The following is a 21,891-nucleotide window of genomic DNA, read 5'->3' as shown; positions in this document are numbered from 1 at the left end:
ATACGTCCTGAAAGCGAACGCACAAAACCTATTGGGTCTGAAGAACGGTGAGTGAAGGAATGAACCGAAGGGTTCATGGCCATGTGATACCAGAGATGCTCCAACGACAAATCCACAGATAATAGTTCCGCGGCCATAGCTGGACAACATGTTGCGAGCGAGCAGGAAGCGTCTTCTACTGATCACGGTGGTCAGAGAAGAACTTCCTCAGAGAAAGGTTTGTGTCTTTGGAAACTTTGTTATTGAGCCTCGACGAATTCCTCCTTCCAGGTGGTGATTTGATCCTACCCACGCTTGGACCCCAGCATATAACGAATTCCATTCTTGCAGCATTCCCCAGTATTCTAGCCTCCCTCAACTGGGTTCCCGGGGTGTTGGAAAAATGTTGTTTACTTTCCTCATGTAGCGTACATTTTGCCCGCCTTCCAGTCATCCCTTGGAAAAAAGACGACCATGTCCCTAACAAGCTCCCCTGACTGCTTGATCCAAGCAGAAGACAAAGCCTTCAAGATGCTGTTTCCGAGTGTCCCCGATGAAGGCAATTCCTTTGACGACTTCTTCAACGAGGAGATGTACAGGCTGGAGGGCAGCGATGAGGAAAATAAGGCCCATCCAGACCAATTCGAAGCTCTTTTTGCCGACGTCTTCAACCAAGACGAATACCGGCTTCCGTCTCTGGATGCCTCAGCGGCCAAGATCGAGCATTCACCTCCCCAACCGTGGCGCAAGGGGTTGTGGTGTCTGAAGCAAAGACAACAGCCGCCGAGGCTGGCGGTAGAGAAAACGCGCAGACCGGAAACAAAGCGAACAGAACCAGTTGGAACAATGAATGCCATCAATCAGAACTTCCAATATGCGCAAGGTCCCATGTCGCCACTGGAGATCACCTCGCCCAGCCGAACAAAGAGATTCGTCACCTCGCCCGCCGCTGGAGCTTTTGATCCCACGACGTACATCCGACCTCCCTTCTCTCGCGAAACTACCTTGTCACCGAGTCCAATGTATGCGCAACTCCCAATATCGCCGCGCGCCGGTCATGGCGACACGACCAACTGGCAACAAGACTTTCAGAACTTCCACCTGCGCATGCCATACGAACGGCCGTTGCAGCCCCCTGCCCTCCCAAACAAGCAGACTGAACAGAGTCGCTTGGTGCAAGACATGAATGCAGCGATAATGAGCCAAAATCAAGGCGTGTCAAGCCACACTCATAGGTATTTTGACGGTTACCGGAACTTGGCCCGCCCAGAGACCAGTGCCATTGATCCTGTGCTGCTCAGTCCAGAGTATGAAAGGTCTCGAGACGACCTGCAGGCATACGGAGGTGACTCCTTCTACCAGCACGACCGACATGGCGTGAATGGGCCAAACTCGATGGCATCTCCCATTAGCACAAGCCTGCCATCATCAAGCAGCTCAACTCAATCGCACGGCCCAAGAACGCATACCTCCAATACCAACCTCAGCATGCACTCCAAGGCTGTCTTTTCGGCCCCCACAGTGTCTAGCCATCCTCCGCTACCGACACTGGCACCAGAGGAGGCTTACCCGGCATTGGCTGCTCCCACCCCAAAACGCGTGGCCCATCCGATTCTACACCAGCCGAGCGACAACTCGTTGATGGGGCTCGGAATCCACTACCCGGAGCTGGAACAGATGAGCCAGGCCGTGCTCTATGAGCCACAGGGGTATCTCCCGCAAGCACCTGCAGCCATTGGTGTTGCATTGCCTTACCCCTCGGCGACAACGGCACCCAACCCAATGTATTCTTATCCACCTCTGCCACCACCGCCGTCCCACGTCTTTCCGGACCTTTCTCCCTTCAACACTCCTCGGAAACAACGACGGTCACCATCTCGATCACCATCTCCGTCAGTGTCTCCCACCAACGTCAGCCCTCGACGCAACCCTGCACGATCGCCGAACCGCAGCGTCACCGACTACAGCCAGAGCCGACGGAAGTCCATCCACAAGTCAGGGCCAATCAAAGACAGTGGTGCACAGGATCCTCTTCCAGCACCACGGGCAAGATCATCATCTCGGCCTCCCCGGACTCCCAGGGCACCCAAGACACCGACCGGCGGCGGGGCCGTGATAGATTTCGTGAACTTCACGCCTAAGGACTCTGCCAAATTGTTGAGTGACGTAGCACCAAGTGGAAGTTCCAAGACCAGGGCGCGAAGAGAGCAAGCAGCAAGGGAGAATAGGAAGAAACTAAGTGAAGCGGCATTGAAAGCGGTGCGAGTGGCAGGAGGCGATGTGGCGGCATTTGAGAGGGCAATCTACACGTAATGGATGTCAGGGGGTTTGAAGAAGCTGGGGGGTTAGTCAAGTCTTTTTGTTTAGCGTCATCTTGTTCGATTTGTGCTACTTTGCAAAGATCCAGGGGAACGAAGATCGCAGAACCATTGTGCTGGGACTGGCGAGGGTTTTTGCTGTCACACTCGAGAGGCTGTGGGTGGCGTTTTGCAGGGTGACACCAGGAAAGTCGATGGGCCCTTGACTTTCCAGACTTGGAGATTCAGCAGTGTTTGTACCACCTCAAACCAGCATTTTGAATACTTTTCCCAATCATAATATCAATGTGGCTTATGTGCTCTATGCGTGTGCGTGTGTGGGCATGTGCTGAGGCCCCTGCCCTCTGCAAGGGTCTTTCACTCCTGTGTTTTAGGTTCCAGTCTCGGAGAGAAGTCGCGTTGACAAACAATTTTGCTCACTCAGGAGAGAGGATGACGCGTCGAGGGATGAGCGGGTGCTCGGAGGCAGTCATGGGGTAGGTACGGCACGGTGACGACAACGAGAGATGGAGTTTGATGAAGAGAAACATGAAATCAATTGAACCCGATGGACGAAGAGTGGCACTGCGTTCGTTCAACTTGCTGCCAGGCGATGAATTCCAGCTTCTGACTAAGCGAGAAAGCCCAAACACCATCTGCGCCATCTGCGCCAACATCCCCACCATCTCGCAACCATCCTTGCCCTTGGTTCGGCGCGGCACGGGTCAGGGACACAGAGGGACCCAGCCCTTGCAACCCACCCTTGCCCATCCACTCCAGGGTCAGACATCTCACGTCCCCGGCGCCTGAGGCTGAAAGACCACCTTGCCCAGACTGGATTTTCGAAGAGAAATACCACGGCGACAGTTCTCATCCCATTGCCATGTCCACCATCATCGACCATCGCTACGAGCGTCATGATGGACAGAGCGAGTCGTGCCCTTCAGCAATTTGTTTCTTTTCGACTTCCTCCCGATGTTAAAGAGCATGCTATGAAAGATACCGGCTGGGCCGATGTAGGTGGCGTTCGATAAAACCCAAAAGAGCCCCAAACCTTTATTGACACACCCGAGCCAGGGCCTCCGAGGCGTCGCAGCAGTATTTGTTGTCTCGTCCCATGTTGTTATATGCTATGCAAGAGCTCTGGTGCCGCCATGTTGTGCCTTCTTCAGCGATCGACCGTATCTTTTTCAGCAGCCTGTTTTTCGTCTTGTGGCCAGTGGTCATTCATGGGTGGCCATCTTTTTCATTCTGATGGGCTTCGTCAATGGGTTGAAGCCCATCCAACTCGCCAGGTCCGGACAAGTCGATAAGGCTCTGCAGAAACTGGCCTCGTCGTCGTTCAGCCGCGTCTTTCGGCTTGTCCTTCCAGCGACCACGGCCACTATCATCTCTTGGTTTATCTGCAATCTGAATATGTACTCCATGTCGGCGCAGAGCGATGCATACTGGTTGAATACCAACACTCCCCAACCCAGCCTGACCTGGGCCCAAGCAGTCCTGGATCTATTCCACGGTCTGCGGGCGACTTGGACTTATGGCGACGAAAACGTCTATGATCAACCGCAATGGGCTCTTGTGTACTTGCTCCAAGGAAGCATTATGATTATCAGCGCTTTGTCGCTGGTGGTGACCATGACCCCTACCTGGCGCACCATTACCTTGCTTTTCCTCGCATATTGGTCTCTGAACTGGAGTCGCATGATTGGAGATCGTAAGTGGGACGCCAGCAATGCTCTGGAGAATGCACAAGTTAACCATCAACAGCCTGGGCAGGTCTTTGCTGCTTTCTTGGTATTTCCCTGAGCGAACTCAGCCTCTCGGATGTCCCCAAGCTTCTGGCTCCTTACTCGCCTTATGTTTCTCCGCCTATCATTCTGATTTCTCTCATCTTCATGTCGTACCCTAGTTCCTTTGCCGAAACGGCGTCCTGGTCTTTGTGGCTGCGCGATTTCGCGACGCAGTACTTCCCTTCCGAGGCGACCAGCGCTCTCGAGCGAATGTACGGTTCACTGGGCGGAGTTCTTCTTGTTATTGGTATTCTCATCTCTCCCCACGCTCGTTGGATGTTGAGCCGGCCACCTCTCCTGTGGCTTGGAAAAGTCAGCTTTGCAGTCTACCTCATCCACGGCATGTTCATGAGGACAGTCTTCGCGTGGGCATTGCACTTTGGCCATTCGAAACATGCCGTTATCGAACACACACCAAATGGCCACGAGTATCAAGTGGAGCGGTACCCACTGCCGGGTTATTTTCAATGTGCCGTGGCAACGCTCGTCATGGGCGCCTGTGTCGGTGTGGCAAGCCACTTCTGGAACTTGAAATTGGAGCCAGTTTTTGCGAAAATCACTGCCAAACTTGAAAGAATCGCCACAGGAAGGGTCGAGAAAGAGCCCAAGCCCAATGGGGCGATGATTCTTCCCTTGCGGAATGACTGAAGGCGATATTGAAGAACAGGCGACAAGCCCACTGAAGGGACAGGTTTCCATTTGTTGAACCGGCAAACTTCACCGGTTGTCGATTGAGGCTTGGGCTTATATTCAACTCGACTCCTTTACACATACGCCCTGTTATAAGGCTGTGATGACGCTCATGCGAGAAAGCACCACTCACTCACTTACGAGCGTCAGAAATCGACGCGGAGAGTTCTCCCCGATCATTTTCAGAGTTAGATCCTTGTCGATGTCTACGAGGTATCTTCAATGTTGCAAGTCATCCGCAGAAAGGTATCGAAAAAAGGTTGACCCTAAGATTTAGAGTTACACGCAAATATTTTTCTTGTCAGGGATGCAGGATATCAAAACCGACGGATGTTTACAAGATTATGCTCTTATGATGTGCAATCAGAAAATCATATTTATGTACGGGTATGATCAATGGGAGGTATTTAGTGGACGCTGGTCGGCGCACGGCATAGAAAAAGTCTGGACTTGGGTCTGTCGCACAGGGTTTGGGCATCACTATCTCGGTATGTACTGTATGAACAGGGCTACACAAGGCTGAAGTACTGAACAGGCTCCTATTTACTGTTCCTGCCCATCGTCTCGGAGTTGGGTTTTCTCTCCATCAGATGCACTTTGGTGACTGTTCGAGGAAAAGAGCTTAGCAGGCATCGCCTACTCAGCTGTTGCCGTTTCCGTTACCGTCCTTTTTTTATACATTATGCATACATGGCTATCATAGGGGCTGTGAACTCGTTCACACACCCAGCTGCCCTTTTCTCGAGATCGGCTATCAACAGGCGAGTAGACTCGCTCAGCTCATAGCCATCGCCCACATCCAACCTCCTCTTGATACGGATGGATGATCAGGCCGAGGCTGTGTGTGTATGTACCGAGACATGGCCATAGCCGAATAAATGCTTGCTTGAACTGGGCTTTGAACATGGCATTACATAGCCGCCAGCCAGCCAGCCAGCCAGTCAGTCAGGCGGACGGACTTACTCTAAACGGGCTGGTCGATTTTAGTTCCGGGCTTCCAGAAGGACTTGTGTACTTGATATGTGTTATGTGTGACTGGCGATGATCTGCGAGGGGTTTCCTCCCCCCCTAATTTTGAAGGTGTATACACATATACACACACACATAATATTACCGCCAAAGGAGATAGATATGTAGATACGTACCCACCAACCCATATCAGCTCCCGCTCGGGAAGTGCATCGACATATTACCAAGGGCATGGCTTCTTTACCCGGGGCAGCGCTGCAGCAAGTAAGGTGTGCGTGTGTGGGGGTGCCTCAGTAGGCTAGATATCTTCTCTGTTCCTCTGCGGGCTTGATCTGCCTACACTCACATCGAATGTCATTCTTGCCCTGCGAGGATCAGGGACCGAAGTGCCAATTTATCACGTTCCAGTGGCAGGTACCAGGTACCAAGTACCAACCAACCAACGATGCTCGTGAAATCGAGAGTCCACTGTGGACTATAGCCCCCGCAGATGTCTCTCGTGGAACTTGTCCTCGTCCCATGTCTAGTCTACATGGGTGTACAAGACACCCCTCCCAGTCCCCAAGAGATACATACATAGCCAGCCCCACGCCCTTGAATCCAGAATCAGCGTGATCGGGGTGTCTGGAGCCCTGTCGTCGTGCAGGTTGACCGCGAGATCGCACATTCCGCAACGCGCCGCATCAGCGTCGTCCGCCATACATCAACTGGTATTGGACGGGCGGTCGGTGCCTGGACGAATTGCCAGACGCCGCCCCTGGCATCTTAACCAGCCCAGCCGGTCACCGCGGTACCAGGTAGGTCATGGTGCTGGCCGATTGAGGCACACAGACAGGGGTGGAAGTGAGTGAGCGATTAATGATATCGGCCACGATGACGACGAGGGTGTGTCTGGGATGAACACGGAAAAACGGGGATCACGAGGAGGCCTTCGCCAGTTTCGTGATTATTTTTTTCCGGGAGAGATGTGAATCTCCTCAAATGGGATATGTATTTTTGTCTCGTTGTTCGAGGGGCCATGAGTGTGCCACGCACGAACTTTTCGTCCTTCCTTTTCGAAGCATCCCGAATCTCTAGAACTCGTATTCCAAGTCGGCCCACGCCCCGTCGTCGAGGATCGTTCCCCAGTCCGCCGGATAACTCAGGGGCATGGCCAGGTTGGACGCTTCCGGAAACAAGTATTTGGCCGCCTGCTGGCTGGGCATCGTGTACATCGGCGTGAGGCTCGGGTCTTGTTGTTGTTGTTGTTGTTGTTGTTGTCCTCCGTACTGGGACTTGCCGCCGTTGACCAGCGACGATGGCTGGGGCCGAGGGTCAATGGCCTGGCTGGGCGCTGGTGCCGTTGCGGGACTCCCACAGGCGCCCTCATTGTTGGTGGCTAGCGGTTCACGGTGGCTGCTGGTGCTGCTGCAGCTCTTCACCTTCTGCACAGGCGACGACGCGTTGACGGACTCGTGGGGGAGCAACAGCTCGACGTCGCCGTTACGGATGCGGCGCACGATCTTGGCGAAGAGGCGGAAGATCCAGCCGCTGACGGGCCAGGTGCTCTGCAGCTCGCGCAGGGCGATCATGGCCAGCCGCACTTTCACGACACCCAGCTGCTCCAGGATCGACTGGCCCGAGCAGATGTCGACCGCCTGCATGCCCATGGCGGCGAACAGCGCCGGCACGATATGGATTGGGCAGTGCAGGATGTGCGACTGGGACAGGAGTTCCTCGACGATGCGCACCATGCGGTTCGCCGCGTCCATGGCCAGGAAGTGCGCCGTCTTCATCGACGGCGGTGACAGGTTCTGTGGCGCGATGGACCGGTGCGTGACGATCTCGAACCAACTGTTCAGTTAGAGCATTAGCCGGAATCAGAGAGAGAGGGTGAAAAAGCAGGGTATGTATTTACCTGTGTGCAATGTGCAGCATGCTCGTCCAGAGACAGGTGCCGGTGTACTGGATACGCAGTTCCAGCGGGAGACCCGACCGCCACTGCTCCAGGGCCTGCGAGCAAGACTGGAACATGTCCGTATTGTCCGAGGTGGTTGCGTTGAAGGCGGTAAAAGAGCTCTCGATGATACTCTCGGCAATCATGGATAGCTCGACCAGCGCAATGACATACAGTCCGTCGACACGTTCGGGGCTGCCGAAGATGTCAGATCGTGCGACGGGGGGTTCGTCAAAATCAGTAATCTCGAGGGGCTCGACGTCGCAGTCCCGGCGACGGATGTGCACGGGACGACCCAGCGCCGTGGCGGCGTGCTTGTCCTCGGCGAAGAGCGACCACCAGATCTTCTTCCACAGACACCGGTCCTTAGGTTTCATGTCAGAGTGCTGCGTCGAGCGGTGCATGCCCAGCGTCAGCGCGAGGCTGATGGCGATGCCCAGCCAGTGCCAGGTGTCCTTCTGATCGGTCGGCCCGTTCCACCAGAAGCTGATCAGGAACACGGCCTGCACGACCGTGACCTTGTTGGGCTCGTGGTCGTTGTCGTAGAGTGCCTTGGCGCGCTGGAAGAACGTCCTCCGCGCGTGGTATCGCGATTCGAACCCTGCGTCCAGCAGCACGGACAGCTCGCAGTGTCCCGACGCCATGAACAGGACACTCTGGAGCAGCAGGTACGAGGCCGGTGTTTTGAGATCTGTGTACTGGGCGGCAAAGTCTTCGCGATCGAGGATGGGATAGTGAGGGTGAACGTATTCGAAATAGGTCTGGAACAGCTGGTAGCACGTATGGACGGAGGGGAGGGTAAAGCAACCTTGGTGCTGCAGGAACGTCGTGAGCACATTGTCCTCTTCCTCCTCTTCCTCCTTCTCTACGGGACTGACCGTGCGATTCTTGGGGTTGAACCGCACCACGTAATGTCTCTTCCGTGTCGACCGGGCAGAGTCGGGATTGGTCTGGCGCAGCAGATGCGTCAAGTTGAACGTCTCGCCCATGTACATGACATGGACCACACCTTCTTTGACGTCCGGCAGCATGCCCGTGGCCGTGCCCGTGTCGGTGGCCTTGTCCAAGACCTGAGCATAGAGGGTTTCCTGCGAGTCCTGCGCCCCCAGATCAGGTTTATCGGGAACACATGTGGAGGTGGATGCCGTGCGCGGACGGCGGTTCTCCTGTAGGTTCTTGGGCTGGGTCCTCACGCCCTTGAGGGGGTCGTAGACATTGCCAGGCGCCGCCGGCTGGTTCGTCTCAGACGTCGGGGAAGCCTGAGGAATACTGGACAGGTCACGCTGCTGGGCAGCAGAGGGGGAAGCCGACACTTTCCTCTTCTTGCCTCGTTTGCTCTCGATGAGCATGCAGTGGCGCCCAGCAGCCTCGCAGTTAGAACACGGCGTCCCCTTGGCCGCGGCATTGCACTTCACGCGTCGGGAATGGCACCAGGTGCAGGCGACGGCCGAGCGCTGTCGTGGGCGCCCTCGCTGCGTCGAGGACGTCTGGTGCGGCTGATCCATTATTATTGGTGGAGTCATCATTCGGCAAGTCTGGAGGGGGAGAAGGCGGTCATAGCCTATGGCCCCGGAAAATGGCCAGACGCTGTTCCTTTTGTATGATTGCGGGATTGTGGGCGAACGAAGGTCGGGGTAATGATGCAGCGCGGAATCGACACCGACATGTCCGTAAGGCTACGGAGTAGACCGAGGGAGTGGTGGTGCTGGTGGTGGTGGTTTGATATTCCTCCCTCGCGTTGTTGTTGGCGAGAGCTCGTCAAATTCACGGCGAAGATGTCGATGTGGCCGTTGGGAATATCGACATCAAGGCGTGCTGACCTCCCTCTCACATGTTGAAGCAGAGACGCATACATTACCCAGGATTTTCATCTCGTTCTCCCTGGCTGTAGGAGGCGGCAGAGCTGACGGGCCATTCCCCCTCTTTTTCCTGGCCACTGGCCGCCCTCGGGTCTTCCTCCGCCTCCGCCTATTTGCATGCATGAATGACTCTTGCAGAAACAGCACACTCACCTCGACTTCTGGGTTAGGACAATTCCCAGGAAGACCCCCGACTCCCACCGAGAGCATGGCCTTTGGACGAGGGGTACGGCGCTAGGTGCCATGCCGTGTGTTTTGTTTCCACCACCAGGATAGTATTGCTTGCTAGCGACCTTCCGCGTCTGGCATCAAGGATCGGCAATGATTTTTGAGGGTGGGAGTTGGAGAAAAGGAGACAAATGGAGAGAAGATCGACGGGGAACTATAGCCATCCAGGCCTTCCCCCGTCATGCCCCTGTCGCCGAGTGCTGGGCCGGTCTCTCCAATAATGAACCACTTTGAGGTGTGTACCTCATGCCATTGTAATGCGAAGGAACCCGACTTTGAACGCCTGCATAGCAGCTTTTTATGACCTGCCGATGGCGTGACAAATCATCTTGTTTCTTCCACAAGACAATATACAAAGGCACAGCTGATGGGATAGGGAACTCTTCACCAAAAATCCATATTGTGGCCCGTCCCGCACCGGACGAGATGAGTATCTGCTGGTCTGGCAGCCTGGATAACCGCGTAAGCCCGGTATAGGCTAAGGCATAGTGGGCGTCAGACCTCTAACCAAAGGTCTCTCCACGACGACATCGTGGTTCACACATAGACCCGCAATAAATGGAAAACATGATATGTATATCAGTGCGTGGGGACCCCACAGTCTTGCAGTTGCAGGATCAACCATCTCCTGCCGACTCGCTTCTGTTCTCCTGCTGTTGGTGGCTGCGACACGATGGCTAGAACATACACCCTCTACAACTTGCGCATCATCCTGGTCCTGACCTTGGGCAGCCTGACCTTTGGGTATGGCTTCTCCGTCATCTCCAACACCATAGGGCAACCGGGGTTCATCCAGTACTTCAACCTCAAAGCCAACTCGGCCTACACCAACGCCATCACCGGCACCATCAATGGGCTGTACTGTGCAGGAGCGCTGTTCGGGGCGCTCCATGTGGGCTGGATGTGCGAGGCCCGTGGCCGGAAAGAGACCATGTATTTGGCGTCGGCCGTCAACGTCGTGGGCGGCGCTCTCGAGACGGGCTCGGTCGATATGGCCATGTTCCTCGTTTCGCGCTTCATTTCAGGCTGGGGGATTGGCATGATGGTGGTCCTGATCCCCATTTACCAAGCTGAGATCTGTACGTTCCTTGTTCTGGCCGTTGGGGGCTTTTGGTTGTGGCTAACGTGGATATCAGCCCCTCCCAATGCTCGAGGCTTTCTTGTCGGGCAGCATGGGACGTGGATTGTCTTGGGATACGCTATTGCCGGCTGGGTGGGCGCGGGGACGTATTACTCGTCGAACCTGTCCTTCCAGTGGCGGTTCCCGATTGCCTTGTCGATCATTCCGCCCCTTGCATTGGCCATGTGTGCTCCCTGGATCCCCGAATCCCCTCGTTGGCGTAAGTCACCATTTTTGGCACGAGTCGATCGTGGCCCCCAACCACAAACTCACTCACACGTGGCTCAGTGCTCACCAGAGACCGACGCGAGGAGGCCTGGAATATCGTCAAGCGCCTCCACGGTGGCGCAGCGGAGGACGAAGCAGGCCTCCAGTATGCGCGAGAAGAATTCTACCAAATGACTGAGCAGGTCCGAGTAGATGCGGCCGCATGGAAGCAGGTGGGATGGCGCGGTATGTTCACCAGCAAGAGGTACCGGAAGCGCTTCTGGATGGGCTTCTTCATCCAGTATGCGGCGCAATCGACGGGTGCTCAGGTGATCTACGGTAAGTCCACCTTCTGTCGGGAAAAAACACCAAGGCTACACAGCGTCAAATATCAGAGCTCCACTGACATTCTGTCCGGGGCCTTGTTTCGTCAGTGTACATCGTATCCTTGTACCAAAATCTTGGACTTACCGGGGGGGTTCCCTTGATCTTGGGAGCAGCGTATGTCACCGTCGCAACCATTTCCAACTTCGTCGGGGCGCTGCTCCTGGACAAAGTAGGACGAAAACCACTTCTGCGTAAGTGTTCCAGCACCCACCCACCTTCAACTCGGAAACGGGGCTTCCCGTTTTTGTGTGACAAAGCGAGGAAGGAAATGCTAAAAGACACGATGGTCGTGTAAATATAGTGGCCGGGCTTACCGGGTGCATGCTCTCGGTGTGCCTCGAAACCGCCATGATAGCCGAGTTCGCTGGTACCACCAACAAGGCCGGACTGTCGATGGGGGTGTTCTTCTCCTTCTGTTTTATCAGCTTCTACGGCGGCGGCATCGACGTGGTTGGCTATGTCTATTGCTGTAAGTGGTTTTGCGTTCCCGATGTCTTTTCCTTCGGTCCTTCCATGCATGAACCCCCCACCGCCGCCCGCCAGCAATAGAAACGTCGTGCAACAAAACGAGGTGCCTGAACGGGGAAGGGCCGTAAACCGCGGCTGGATCCTGACGGCATCCCAGCGTGCTGGTCCGTAAGGCGGCCTCTAAGCACGGCACGAGTAAGAACTGTTGCTCGCTCAGTTGGGTGGACATGCATCCTTTGTCATATTCTTCTTTCCTCCAAGGTTGCACCCCGGATTGCGTCGCTGACATGCATATTTTCGGATTTGGCATCTTGAAGCCGAGATCTTCCCGACCACAATCCGATCTCAGGGTGTGGCGTGGTCTCTGGCGGGCACGTTTCTCTCGACGTTGGTGTACGTCGAGGCTGCACCGACCGCCTTGGCAAATATCAAGTGGAAGTACTACATCGTCTTCATCTGCCTGACCTTTGTCAATATCTGGATCTTTTACTTTTGGTGTCCCGAGGTAAGAAGAGCTTCCTTGTTGTTTGCTTCTTCTTCACTGACCAACAACAACTCCTCCTCCTCAGACTCGAGGCAAGTCGCTGGAAGAGATTAACGCCCTGTTCGGCGACGAAGTCGTGGTGCATTTTGCGGATGCGACCGAGAAACAACGTCACGAGCTAACCGCCAAGGTCCTGGCCCAAGATGAAAAACACGAGTTCGCCTCGGGTGGGGGGCAAGGCGGCGTTGAGGGGGTGAGTACAATGACGGCGTTGAAAGTCTAAAATGGAACAAGCGTGGTTGGTGGAACGCGAATCTTTGAGATGGAGGAGGGAAGAGGGCTCCGCTGGTGATGGCGATGGCATGACATGTTTCCCATTATTGTGAGGGTATGAGTCCGGAGCCCAGGCATTTCTCGAAGTGCCTCGTGCATAAAATACTGTATCTCCAGAAAGCCATCGCGAGTATCACCGCCATCCACCATCGGATGATGTGCGAACGGACAATCACACTTTAGGAATCTGGATCTCCCCGGTTCGCGGTGTGACCAAGGGTCTATCGTGCGTATCTTATCGGAATGTGGTCACGAGTGACGTAGCAGTAGCTCGAGAGTCCGAAGCACAGTCAACGGACAGGGGATCCAGCGGAAGCTCGAGGAAGAGGAACAGAGGAGACTCAGAGTGGCCGGATCAGGATTGCTGGCAAGGCCGTGGCTGGGGTGGATAGCCGGGATCCGCGAATGATTGGCTGGCAGTGGAGCAGTGCCTTGTGGCGTGCATTAGCAGCCGGATATTAATATCTTCGCTAAGAGCCGCTAGTAGTCCTTAGCGCTCAAGCCCCCGACGCCATCCACCACTCAGCGCGTCCCATGCTCCTGAGGCTCCGCTCTTCCAGCACCGCCATTGGCTCATACTCCGTAGCCACCCCGGTCTCCACTGCGCAGGTACCTTTAATCCAATTTCCCGGGGGCTAAACCTGCTATAGCCCTGATTTTTGCCCTGCCTCCTGGCCTCCTCTCTCCTGGTACGAGGCCACGGTACAAGGGGCTAAACTGAGACATTGCGCCATGCCAGGTCCCATGTCAATCAAACCAAAAAATTCTATCGAGAAACCAACAATCAATGCCAGACGCCCCAATCTGCCAGCCCTCTTGCCCGGTGAGAGTCGGAGAGAGAGCCAGCAATCGTGTCACCAACCACCCCAGCACTAGTACCGACGGCAACCTCCACTCCAACAAGCGTCACCATCGACAGAAGGTTGTCTCATGTAAAAGAACGTGCCGAGTACGCGAGAGGCCACCAACCTCTCCCTTTTTTTCGACAATCACCATCATCTGCCCGGCCTCAGCCTGAGTCTCTCGCTCGAAATTGCTGCTGCTCCTCCTCTCCACCACGTCGACTCCTCTCTCCTGGACATACTCTCGCTTTCAACTCTTCCTATCTAAGCTTGGAAAAGAAAAAACCCAACTATCGTTTTTTATCTACTCTTCGAACTTCCCCGGATTTTCATGGTGGTGGACAGCACGCCGCCTGTTGTCTTCTTGCCCCGAGTACACACACGTTTTCGCTTCAATGCTCACTGACGAGATTGCGGGATCGACTCGACTCTTAATTTAGTAGCCCTGTACACATTTGGCCCCGGGCTGCCTCTTGCCTCTGCCTCCCTCCGCCTTGTTCGATCAATAATTGAGCCGCCCAGTCCAGAGAACGAGGCGCGCCCCAAAAACCGCCACCAAACCCGATAGCAGACCCTGGTGGATTCAATTATTTCTCGACGACATTTGTTTATTGTTGTAGCCCAGAGAGACCGGTCCTCGCCCTGAATACTACCCCCCTTTCAACGGCCAAAAACGTCGTTAGCTCTTTTTTATCTTCTCACCTTCTCTCAGCATCGGTTCAACGGGTTGAACCCAGACAGACACACTTCTTTGGAAACTGAAACGACAACCGTAACGGCAAATAGCAACAACGAGGACGACAAACCATGGCGTCTTCTCCAGACATGTCATCCACGCTTCTGAATCTTCCTCCCGAGGTCAGGAATCTCATCTATAAATTCGCTTTCCAACAGCCGAAACCGCTGAAGCTGAGGTGTCCGTCGCAACGACGACTCCGCCCATCGCGGCCCTCCAAAGACGATCCTCGTGGGTTCTTGGACACCTGCCACCTGATCCGGTCAGAGGCCATCACGTTGTTTTACAGTCTTAACGCCTTGGTGTTCCGGTCCTCAGCAGACGCCCTGGCATTCTTGTCCGATGTGGATATCCACCCCCTGATCAAATCGTCGTTGACGCACATTGCGGTGGATTTTGGCGACAGCACCGATGCCGATGCCATCCTCAAGGACCACATCAATCTCGTCGACATCTGCGTAGGCAGTCTGCCCCGGCTCAAGGCCATGGAGACCCGCTTCTACGCCCGAACTCTGGACGCTTGCTCATCATCGCATTTCCGAACCTTGGCGCTCGCGTTTGACGGGCTCGACGCCGACATGAATGCGCCTCCTTCCCCTCGCACACCACGCTCGCCTAGGTCACCCCGGTCGCCGCGTGGCTCTCCCCGAGGGTCGATCTCCAGCGGCAGTTCGTCACCGATCTCGCCGCCGTCGAGCTTGTGTTCTTCTCCCTGCTGGGACTCAGAACCCGAGCCCGAGCCCGACATGTCAGCCATTCAAGCCGAAGTCCTGGAACAGTACTGCTTCACGCCATCCGCGGCCATTGCCTTCGCCAATTCCAAGCTGAAGTTTTCGGTGGCCGCCTCCTCCGAGAGCTACCCCAGCGTCAAGCACGACAAGCTCATCTGCTACAATCTCCGGATCGGGGCGGATGGGATCGCCAACGCCTTGGGCCCTGCCAAAGAGGCTGTCAGGGATCGAATCAGCCGCGTCGGCATGTTACCCCGGCAGATTAGCGAACTGTACGACACTGCTGCAAATGGCAAGTTTCACCAACGAGTGCGATCAACCATCGCCAACTGTGCGAGGATCGACGTGGGCGTTTCATAACTAAAGGTGGAGAGGTTGGCCAGGCACAGTGTTCCCTTCCACACTTTCTTGACCCATTGGTGGAGACTTGTGATCATTTCGATCGTCGCCCAGAACCGTCTTGACAACTCCAGTGCTCGGAATTCTTCCTTGCATATTCCTGTACTTGACCGACCCCTCTGTTCCGTCTGCGTTCCCGTGGCGAGGAGGAAAGAGGCGCGTGGCCAGAGAGGAGACAAGATGATGGAAAGAGAGGGGGTCATTTGACGAATTGCCTGGGAGATTCTGTGCGGCTTCCCTTTTAATGCTTGTTCTTCCGCATGCAGATACCCTTGTTTCTATGCTGTTACAACCGCCCATGTAATTGTCGCTTTTTATGAGATGACGAAATGAGATATGATTATGAATCCTGAAACTTCGGATTCCTGTTTTTTGTTGTTTTTGCAATCGGCGCCAGCAGGGATGATGATGTAGCAGCTCGTACCTGGCCAGGACAAACACGCACGGAGAATAGTTCCTCACACACCTTGGAACCTTGGTTGGACCACAGGGTTTGTACTTTGTGCATATCCATTCTCCCAGCCAATGTGACTTGACTGGCTCCCCTCACCGCCCCAACACGATCCGTTACCGAGTTTGCTCTTGTGGTCTGTGGCCGAAACGAGAGGAAGCAAACACCCGCTGCCCACAATTTGAAAAGTCTGGTTCGTGTCACCCACAACGTCTTCTTACGAAACCGAGAAGAAGAGGCGGGCGACGGAAATTTGGAGGGGGAAACCAACCCCCTCCCCGAAGCTCGTGTCTGTACAGACGTTGCGGCTCTGCCAACGACAACTGTGGCGGAAGTCCGCCTTCAGCTGGACTGAGGCAAACATCACAATGGCGGTCATGACAGGTGCACGAGTGTTCGATCGTAAAAGACATAAATGACCACGATTGTCCTTTGATCCTTTTCCAGATCCCCCAACCTCCACCGTCTCGATTACAGCAAAACCTCGAGCCCAACTGACGCCTCCCTCGTGTGGCAACAACTCAAGCCGCAGTCGCAGCCCTCACACCAACTTGCTCAACCTCAACATGTGCGAAACCATCCGAATCCACCATCACTGTCCGAATGCAGGCTGTAAAGGCGCCATGGTCACCAAGGACAATCTCTGCAGCCATGCGAAAAAGAACAAACCGTGCAAGGGCCACAGACACCGCACCGTGGCCGGACAGACCAAAGACTGTGCTTCTCACCGCCGGCAGAAGTACGAAGGGCAAAGCGGACGAGGCAACCCGAGCTGGTGGGACGAAGTTTGAGATCGGGAATGTCAGCGGCAAGCGTGTGGGTCGGTGGCAGACTCTGATTTCGATACGATGCAGCGACGACGGATTATGTTGCAACGTTCAGCCACCTGAAGGACACAACACTGCATGTCGACGGTCGGACCAGGCCAGTTGGTCTGCTCAGGAAGGCCGGATGCCTGTTCTCAACGCAGATTTCCATGGGCTTGAGCGGAGGTCACGAAGCTGCTGCCAGTCTGTAGCCAAGTGATGCCTCAATCCAGCATTTTCACCGTTTGAAGAGCAATACGTTTCTGAGCCGCTCCCATGCAGCCTCCACTTCTTCTGGAATATCAACGTGAACAATGAAGCCTTTTCCTTTCGGGCCATACCCATTCTCGTCGTCCCGTATCCGGGGGATTTCCCCCATCAATAGGTCAAAGAAACGATTGCTCTCCCAAAGGCCTGCAGACTCTATATTTGAGGTTGAGTGATTGTCGTCTGCCCTGATGTGTATAGTGCCATCTTCGTCACGAGAGACCACAGGGATGAAAGTTGGACAGGCGAGAAATTCCGGACAAGGCTCGACGTCTTGGTAAGCTAGCTGAAAGGCGGCGAGGGTGCGTAGCGACATTGTAGGATCCTGAACAACGATACAAGATCTGGGTGTAGGGACTGAGTGTAACTCTAGCATTCGGCGCGTCTCGATGGCATTGGCTCCACAGTTCGTCGAATTGGGTTCAATAATGCATTGCATTTGGCCCGACTGGGTTTGTTCCGCGAGTTTGGGGTAATACTCCGTGAGGATCAGCTCAAAAACGGCAGCCTCGGGGAGTCCATCAATCCTATCGGCCAGACGACGGTACTTGCCGTGGGCTCGAACAGCTTCATAGAGGAACCGAGTAGAATGTCCGATTCCGCCGGTGATAACGAGGACTTTGGCGAGATCTGGGCGCGCTTCCAACGCTGAGAAGACATGATCGGCAATGGACAGGATCGCGTTGCCGCACAAGGCAATGACATCAACCGCGGGACAGCTGTAAAGCGAGGAGACTTGCGGGCATGATAGGAAGCGCGAGAGGCTGTTGATGTCCGTCACATCCGACTGGGAGAGCGACATCAGAGCAACATGCCATTTACAATTCTGCTCTTACGATGAAGCTGATGACAAGAAAAAAGGAGAAGAGAAGTATGCCATCACGTGAGAGCACGTGCAAGGGTCTTGGCATAGAGATCGTCTTCAGCCTCGACGGAGGCTACCTTCAAGCTTCTCTCCCATGTCCACTGTATCTGTATCTCATCTCAGCCACCCCGGAGATTTCCAATGAAGCATTGCTGTGCTCCGGGGTTGCCGTTCCCAGAAACCCGCTTAACGCCAGCCGGAAACTCCCGCCCCATCGCCATTTGTGATAATGGATGTTTGCCCGTCGAGTACAGATTGTGCTGCAAGATCGCATCAGATCTCGCGTTTCACCAATGGAGGCACAATCTGGACTGACGAGGACACAGTGCGACTCTGTTCTGCGCCACAAGATTCTCAGACGGAAGCTAGGGCAATCCGGAAGGCTTCTTGAGTTCTTGGTACCGTTCAAAAGTTTGGTATTTACGACGGGCTATACTTGCTCAGCAAACTCGCTATTGACAGCCAAACTTAAATTTCCGGGTCAGATGCTGGCAAGGCCTCCATATAAAGCTTTGCTCCATATATATCAGAAAGGTGTTGTGTTCCAAAGATCTGCCGTGGACAGGTTCAAGGCTCACCACCCTCAATCAAGTTCTGTTCAACATATGATATAACTCTCTTCCTTGTTGGGTGACCAGCTTGTTGAGCAACCTAGGTATTATCGATACCCGCCGTATGTAACAAGGCTCTCTACTGAGGTAAATGCGACAGGAGAGTGAATGGAACGGGTTGATACACTTGTCGAATGGTAACCTCTGTTCCACCGGGCAATCAGTCCAACCCTTTCGCACTCGAGAATAAGCACAGCGTATCAACGTTCGTCCACGGAGACGAGACTGGAAATGTTTATCCCACGAACTGTGGCGACAGCAGTAGCTGTTCTGCCATTTGTTTTATCCATTACGCCGGAGTCAGTCCAACTTTCCGGCTCATCCATTGGAATTTCCTGACACTCCTCCCAGGCAAATACTCGCTGCGCCGCGACGCAGCCCATTGGCCCCAAATCCTTCAGGAGTACGTCGATCATGAGAGGGGAACACATAGCTGACGCCTGTCCGACAGGAACTAGGTGTTTTTAGTGCAACTTCCTATTCATGGGAGACGCACAATGCAGAGACGGTGTGGCAGTTAATGAATCTGACCACAGGCGAAACCTCTCTGCTCTACAATGGGTCCGATATCTCGGAGATTGTCTGGGTCGGACAGACTGATACGAGCATCTTCTACATCAATAAAACCAACAAAGAAAATAATGGTGGCATCAGCCTGTATGCCGGCGACGTCAATGCCATAGATGAAGCGTGAGTTCACTTTGATATAGGATAAGAGCTAGATTGACTTTCGCAGGTATCTGATCGCATCGCTTCCCGCCCCATACTCTGGGCTTAAGGCAGTTGTAACCCCGACTGGGGACGTCAATTTCCTCTTGAACTGTCTGGCGTGGCCAAACGGGACAGCTTATAACGAAGTCTTGGCCGAGAAGCCACTAAGCACCGCAAGAATCTACACTAGCATCTATGTTCGTCATTGGGACACTTGGCTTACGGAGAGGAAATACGCTGTCTTTGCTGGTACGCTGACCGGAGGAAATAGGTACTCACTGCGAGGAAGCTTGAAGAACCTTGTGGCAGGCCTTTCCAATGTGACTCGTGCTGAGAGTCCAGTTCAGCCTTTCGGTGGTTCCGGCGACTACGATATCACCCCAGATGGATCCACGGTCGCTTTCTTGACCAAGAACATTGACCTGCCGCTGTCAAACTACACATCCTCCCAGATTTACCTCGTCCCCCACAATGGCTCCTCCTCGGCTGTGCCGATTAATGCTTTTTCTGGAGAGACAACGCCTCCGAACGCCAAAGGGGCGTCGGCAAACCCGTTATTCTCCCCAGATGGTACCAAAATTGCATATTTCCAGATGGACGGCATCTCGTACGAGAGCGACAAGAATAAGATCTACGTCGCTAGTGTCAATACCAGCAATTTCAACATCACCAACCTCGCAGAGAACTGGGACAGTACTCCTGACCAGCTCAGATGGTCTGCCAATGGCACTTCCCTTTTCGTTGTGGCACCTGATCTGGGTAACGTACGCTTGTTCCAGGTTCCTCTTACGGCTGGAGCAGATTTTAAACCCACCAACATCACCAATGCCGGTACTGTTGGATCGTTTTACGCGCTGCCCAATGGCAACCTCCTTGTGTCGGACTCCAAGATTTGGTCTTCCCGTGACTTCTACATTATTAGTCCCAGGGGAAGGCTGGTTGCCGATCTCTTCCGGTCAAACCAAGTTGACCCCGAGCTCGCAGGCCTCGGTCCGAAAGACGTGTCTGAATTCTACACCATGGGCAGTTTCACTCGGGTTCAGAGCTGGGTGATCTACCCCGAAGGCTTTGATCCCAGCAAGAAATACCCACTGGCATTCCTTGTGCATGGCGGCCCACAAGGGGGATACTACAACACTTGGAGCTCCGGGTGGAATTTCAAGGTGTGGGCGGATCAAGGCTACGTTGTAGTGGCACCGAACCCGACCGGAAGCACGGGCTGGGGGATGGCTTTTCAGAATGCCATTCAGGGAAACTGGGGTAGTTTCCCGTATGAAGATCTCGTTGCCGTATGGGAGCACGTCAACAGCACATATGACTACATTGACACCGAGAACGGGATCGAAGCTGGGGCCTCGTTCGGCGGCTACATGACGAACTGGATCCAAGGCCATGACCTGGGCAGAAGATTCAAGGCTCTTGTCACGCATGATGGCATGGTCAATACGGCAGGTTCCTACTCGACTGACGAGCTGTGGTTTATGCAACATGATGTATGCGTGACAGCCGACCCTATAGAGACTGTGGCTAACCGTGAGGTAGATGAACGGCACACTTTGGGCCAACCGACACAATTACGATGAGTGGAATCCAATGGACCATATCGACAACTGGGCGACGCCACACTTTGTGGTGCACAATGAGCTGGATTACAGACTGCCCATCGCCGAAGGGATCACACTCTTCAACCTGTTGCAGGAGAGGGGCGTCCCGAGCAAGTTTCTGAGCTTCCCAGATGAGAACCATTGGTAGGGTCTTCAATGCTGGCAAACTTACATGTCTGGCTGACAATGTGTTTTAGGGTCACCAACCGCGAGAACAGCCTCGTTTGGCACCGAGAGATTTTTGCATGGATCAACCACTACTCGGGCATCAGCAAGTCGAGCACGTGAGCGACAACGCTTCGTCTGGCGAAAACGAACGACAAAGAACAAAGAGACAGTTCAACTACTAGACCCTCTAGCATAGTTCTTGAGGTTGACCGTGAACCACTCTCCAACATCACGCAAGATGGATGCTACGTCTGCTGAGAAATGTTACCACCAGAGACAGACGAGCCTTGTAATGGCGTCATTTTGCGGAGTTTGTGGATCGACAAGCAATCTGATCGACTTCTCGGCGCTTGCATTCTTCGTGCCTCATCCCTTCTCCTCTTTGTCCATCTCGTCCGCCTCAGGACACATATAATGTCGTCGCGCGAAGTCGGAATACATGAATAATAGAGAGACGTATCTGCACGTCCAGTTACTCCCTTGTACCGCCGCCACACCATGCTCTCCCGCCGTGTTTCCCGTGTCTCGTCCGACGCTGGTGTTTCATTCTCTCCGGAAGGATCGATCGATGGACCGATCCTCTTTTCGGAGACTTGGTGGCCCACTGCAGACTCGGCCTACTGTAACGGATGATGAAATGCCAATGCTCAACTGCACATTTTGTCTGGGGACGGTGGATGCCCCCAACACTGCCTGCCTCTTCCAAGACTGATCAACAGGACGATGCAAAAAAATTCTTCATGATCATCTTATCTTGATTAGATGAAAATTATCTGATCAGATTATCCAACATGACTTTCGGTGGGCTCCCCATCCTCTGACTCCCCTTTTTGGTGACCTGGCGAACCCACAGCGGATTTGTATACTGCAACCAAGGAGCCCGACCACAACAAAAGTGCTTGCCGACATCGCTGTTCTCGTGGATTGTCGGTCCATTATGTCTGTCTCCCTGA

General features: G+C 54.2%; 7 protein-coding genes across 7 annotated transcripts; 5 read left to right on the top strand and 2 right to left on the bottom strand.

Moving 5' to 3' along the window:
• Nucleotides 1-453: 453 nt before the first annotated feature.
• AYL99_02995 (hypothetical protein) lies at nt 454-2,292 on the top strand (the record flags this gene model as incomplete). The annotated part of the gene is made up of 1 exon (XM_018834511.1): nt 454-2,292. One exon carries the CDS (start codon nt 454-456, stop codon nt 2,290-2,292), a length of 1,839 nt encoding a protein of 612 aa, XP_018697135.1.
• Nucleotides 2,293-3,196: 904 nt separating this feature from the next.
• Nucleotides 3,197-4,714, top strand: AYL99_02994 (hypothetical protein; the record flags this gene model as incomplete). Its single annotated transcript, XM_018834510.1, has 3 exons — nt 3,197-3,292; nt 3,354-3,990; nt 4,044-4,714. 3 exons carry the CDS (start codon nt 3,197-3,199, stop codon nt 4,712-4,714), a joined length of 1,404 nt encoding a protein of 467 aa, XP_018697134.1.
• A 2,084-nt stretch (nt 4,715-6,798) lies between these two features.
• On the bottom strand, nt 6,799-9,166 carry AYL99_02993 (hypothetical protein; the record flags this gene model as incomplete). Its single annotated transcript, XM_018834509.1, has 2 exons — nt 6,799-7,558; nt 7,623-9,166. The coding sequence occupies 2 exons, from the start codon at nt 9,164-9,166 to the stop codon at nt 6,799-6,801; spliced, it is 2,304 nt and encodes a 767-aa protein (XP_018697133.1).
• A 1,255-nt stretch (nt 9,167-10,421) lies between these two features.
• Nucleotides 10,422-12,697, top strand: AYL99_02992 (hypothetical protein; the record flags this gene model as incomplete). The annotated part of the gene is made up of 7 exons (XM_018834508.1): nt 10,422-10,827; nt 10,885-11,088; nt 11,157-11,414; nt 11,510-11,653; nt 11,764-11,931; nt 12,248-12,435; nt 12,500-12,697. 7 exons carry the CDS (start codon nt 10,422-10,424, stop codon nt 12,695-12,697), a joined length of 1,566 nt encoding a protein of 521 aa, XP_018697132.1.
• A 1,699-nt stretch (nt 12,698-14,396) lies between these two features.
• Nucleotides 14,397-15,416, top strand: AYL99_02991 (hypothetical protein; the record flags this gene model as incomplete). The annotated part of the gene is made up of 1 exon (XM_018834507.1): nt 14,397-15,416. The coding sequence occupies one exon, from the start codon at nt 14,397-14,399 to the stop codon at nt 15,414-15,416; it is 1,020 nt and encodes a 339-aa protein (XP_018697131.1).
• A 1,534-nt stretch (nt 15,417-16,950) lies between these two features.
• On the bottom strand, nt 16,951-17,781 carry AYL99_02990 (hypothetical protein; the record flags this gene model as incomplete). The annotated part of the gene is made up of 1 exon (XM_018834506.1): nt 16,951-17,781. The coding sequence occupies one exon, from the start codon at nt 17,779-17,781 to the stop codon at nt 16,951-16,953; it is 831 nt and encodes a 276-aa protein (XP_018697130.1).
• A 905-nt stretch (nt 17,782-18,686) lies between these two features.
• On the top strand, nt 18,687-21,058 carry AYL99_02989 (hypothetical protein; the record flags this gene model as incomplete). The annotated part of the gene is made up of 6 exons (XM_018834505.1): nt 18,687-18,754; nt 18,807-18,858; nt 18,907-19,145; nt 19,192-20,659; nt 20,709-20,914; nt 20,968-21,058. 6 exons carry the CDS (start codon nt 18,687-18,689, stop codon nt 21,056-21,058), a joined length of 2,124 nt encoding a protein of 707 aa, XP_018697129.1.
• Nucleotides 21,059-21,891: the final 833 nt, after the last annotated feature.

Source organism: Fonsecaea erecta, assembly GCF_001651985.1.
Source record: "Fonsecaea erecta strain CBS 125763 chromosome Unknown Scaff2, whole genome shotgun sequence".
Taxonomy (NCBI): domain Eukaryota; kingdom Fungi; phylum Ascomycota; class Eurotiomycetes; order Chaetothyriales; family Herpotrichiellaceae; genus Fonsecaea; species Fonsecaea erecta.
This window is presented reverse-complemented; position numbering and strand designations above follow the sequence as displayed.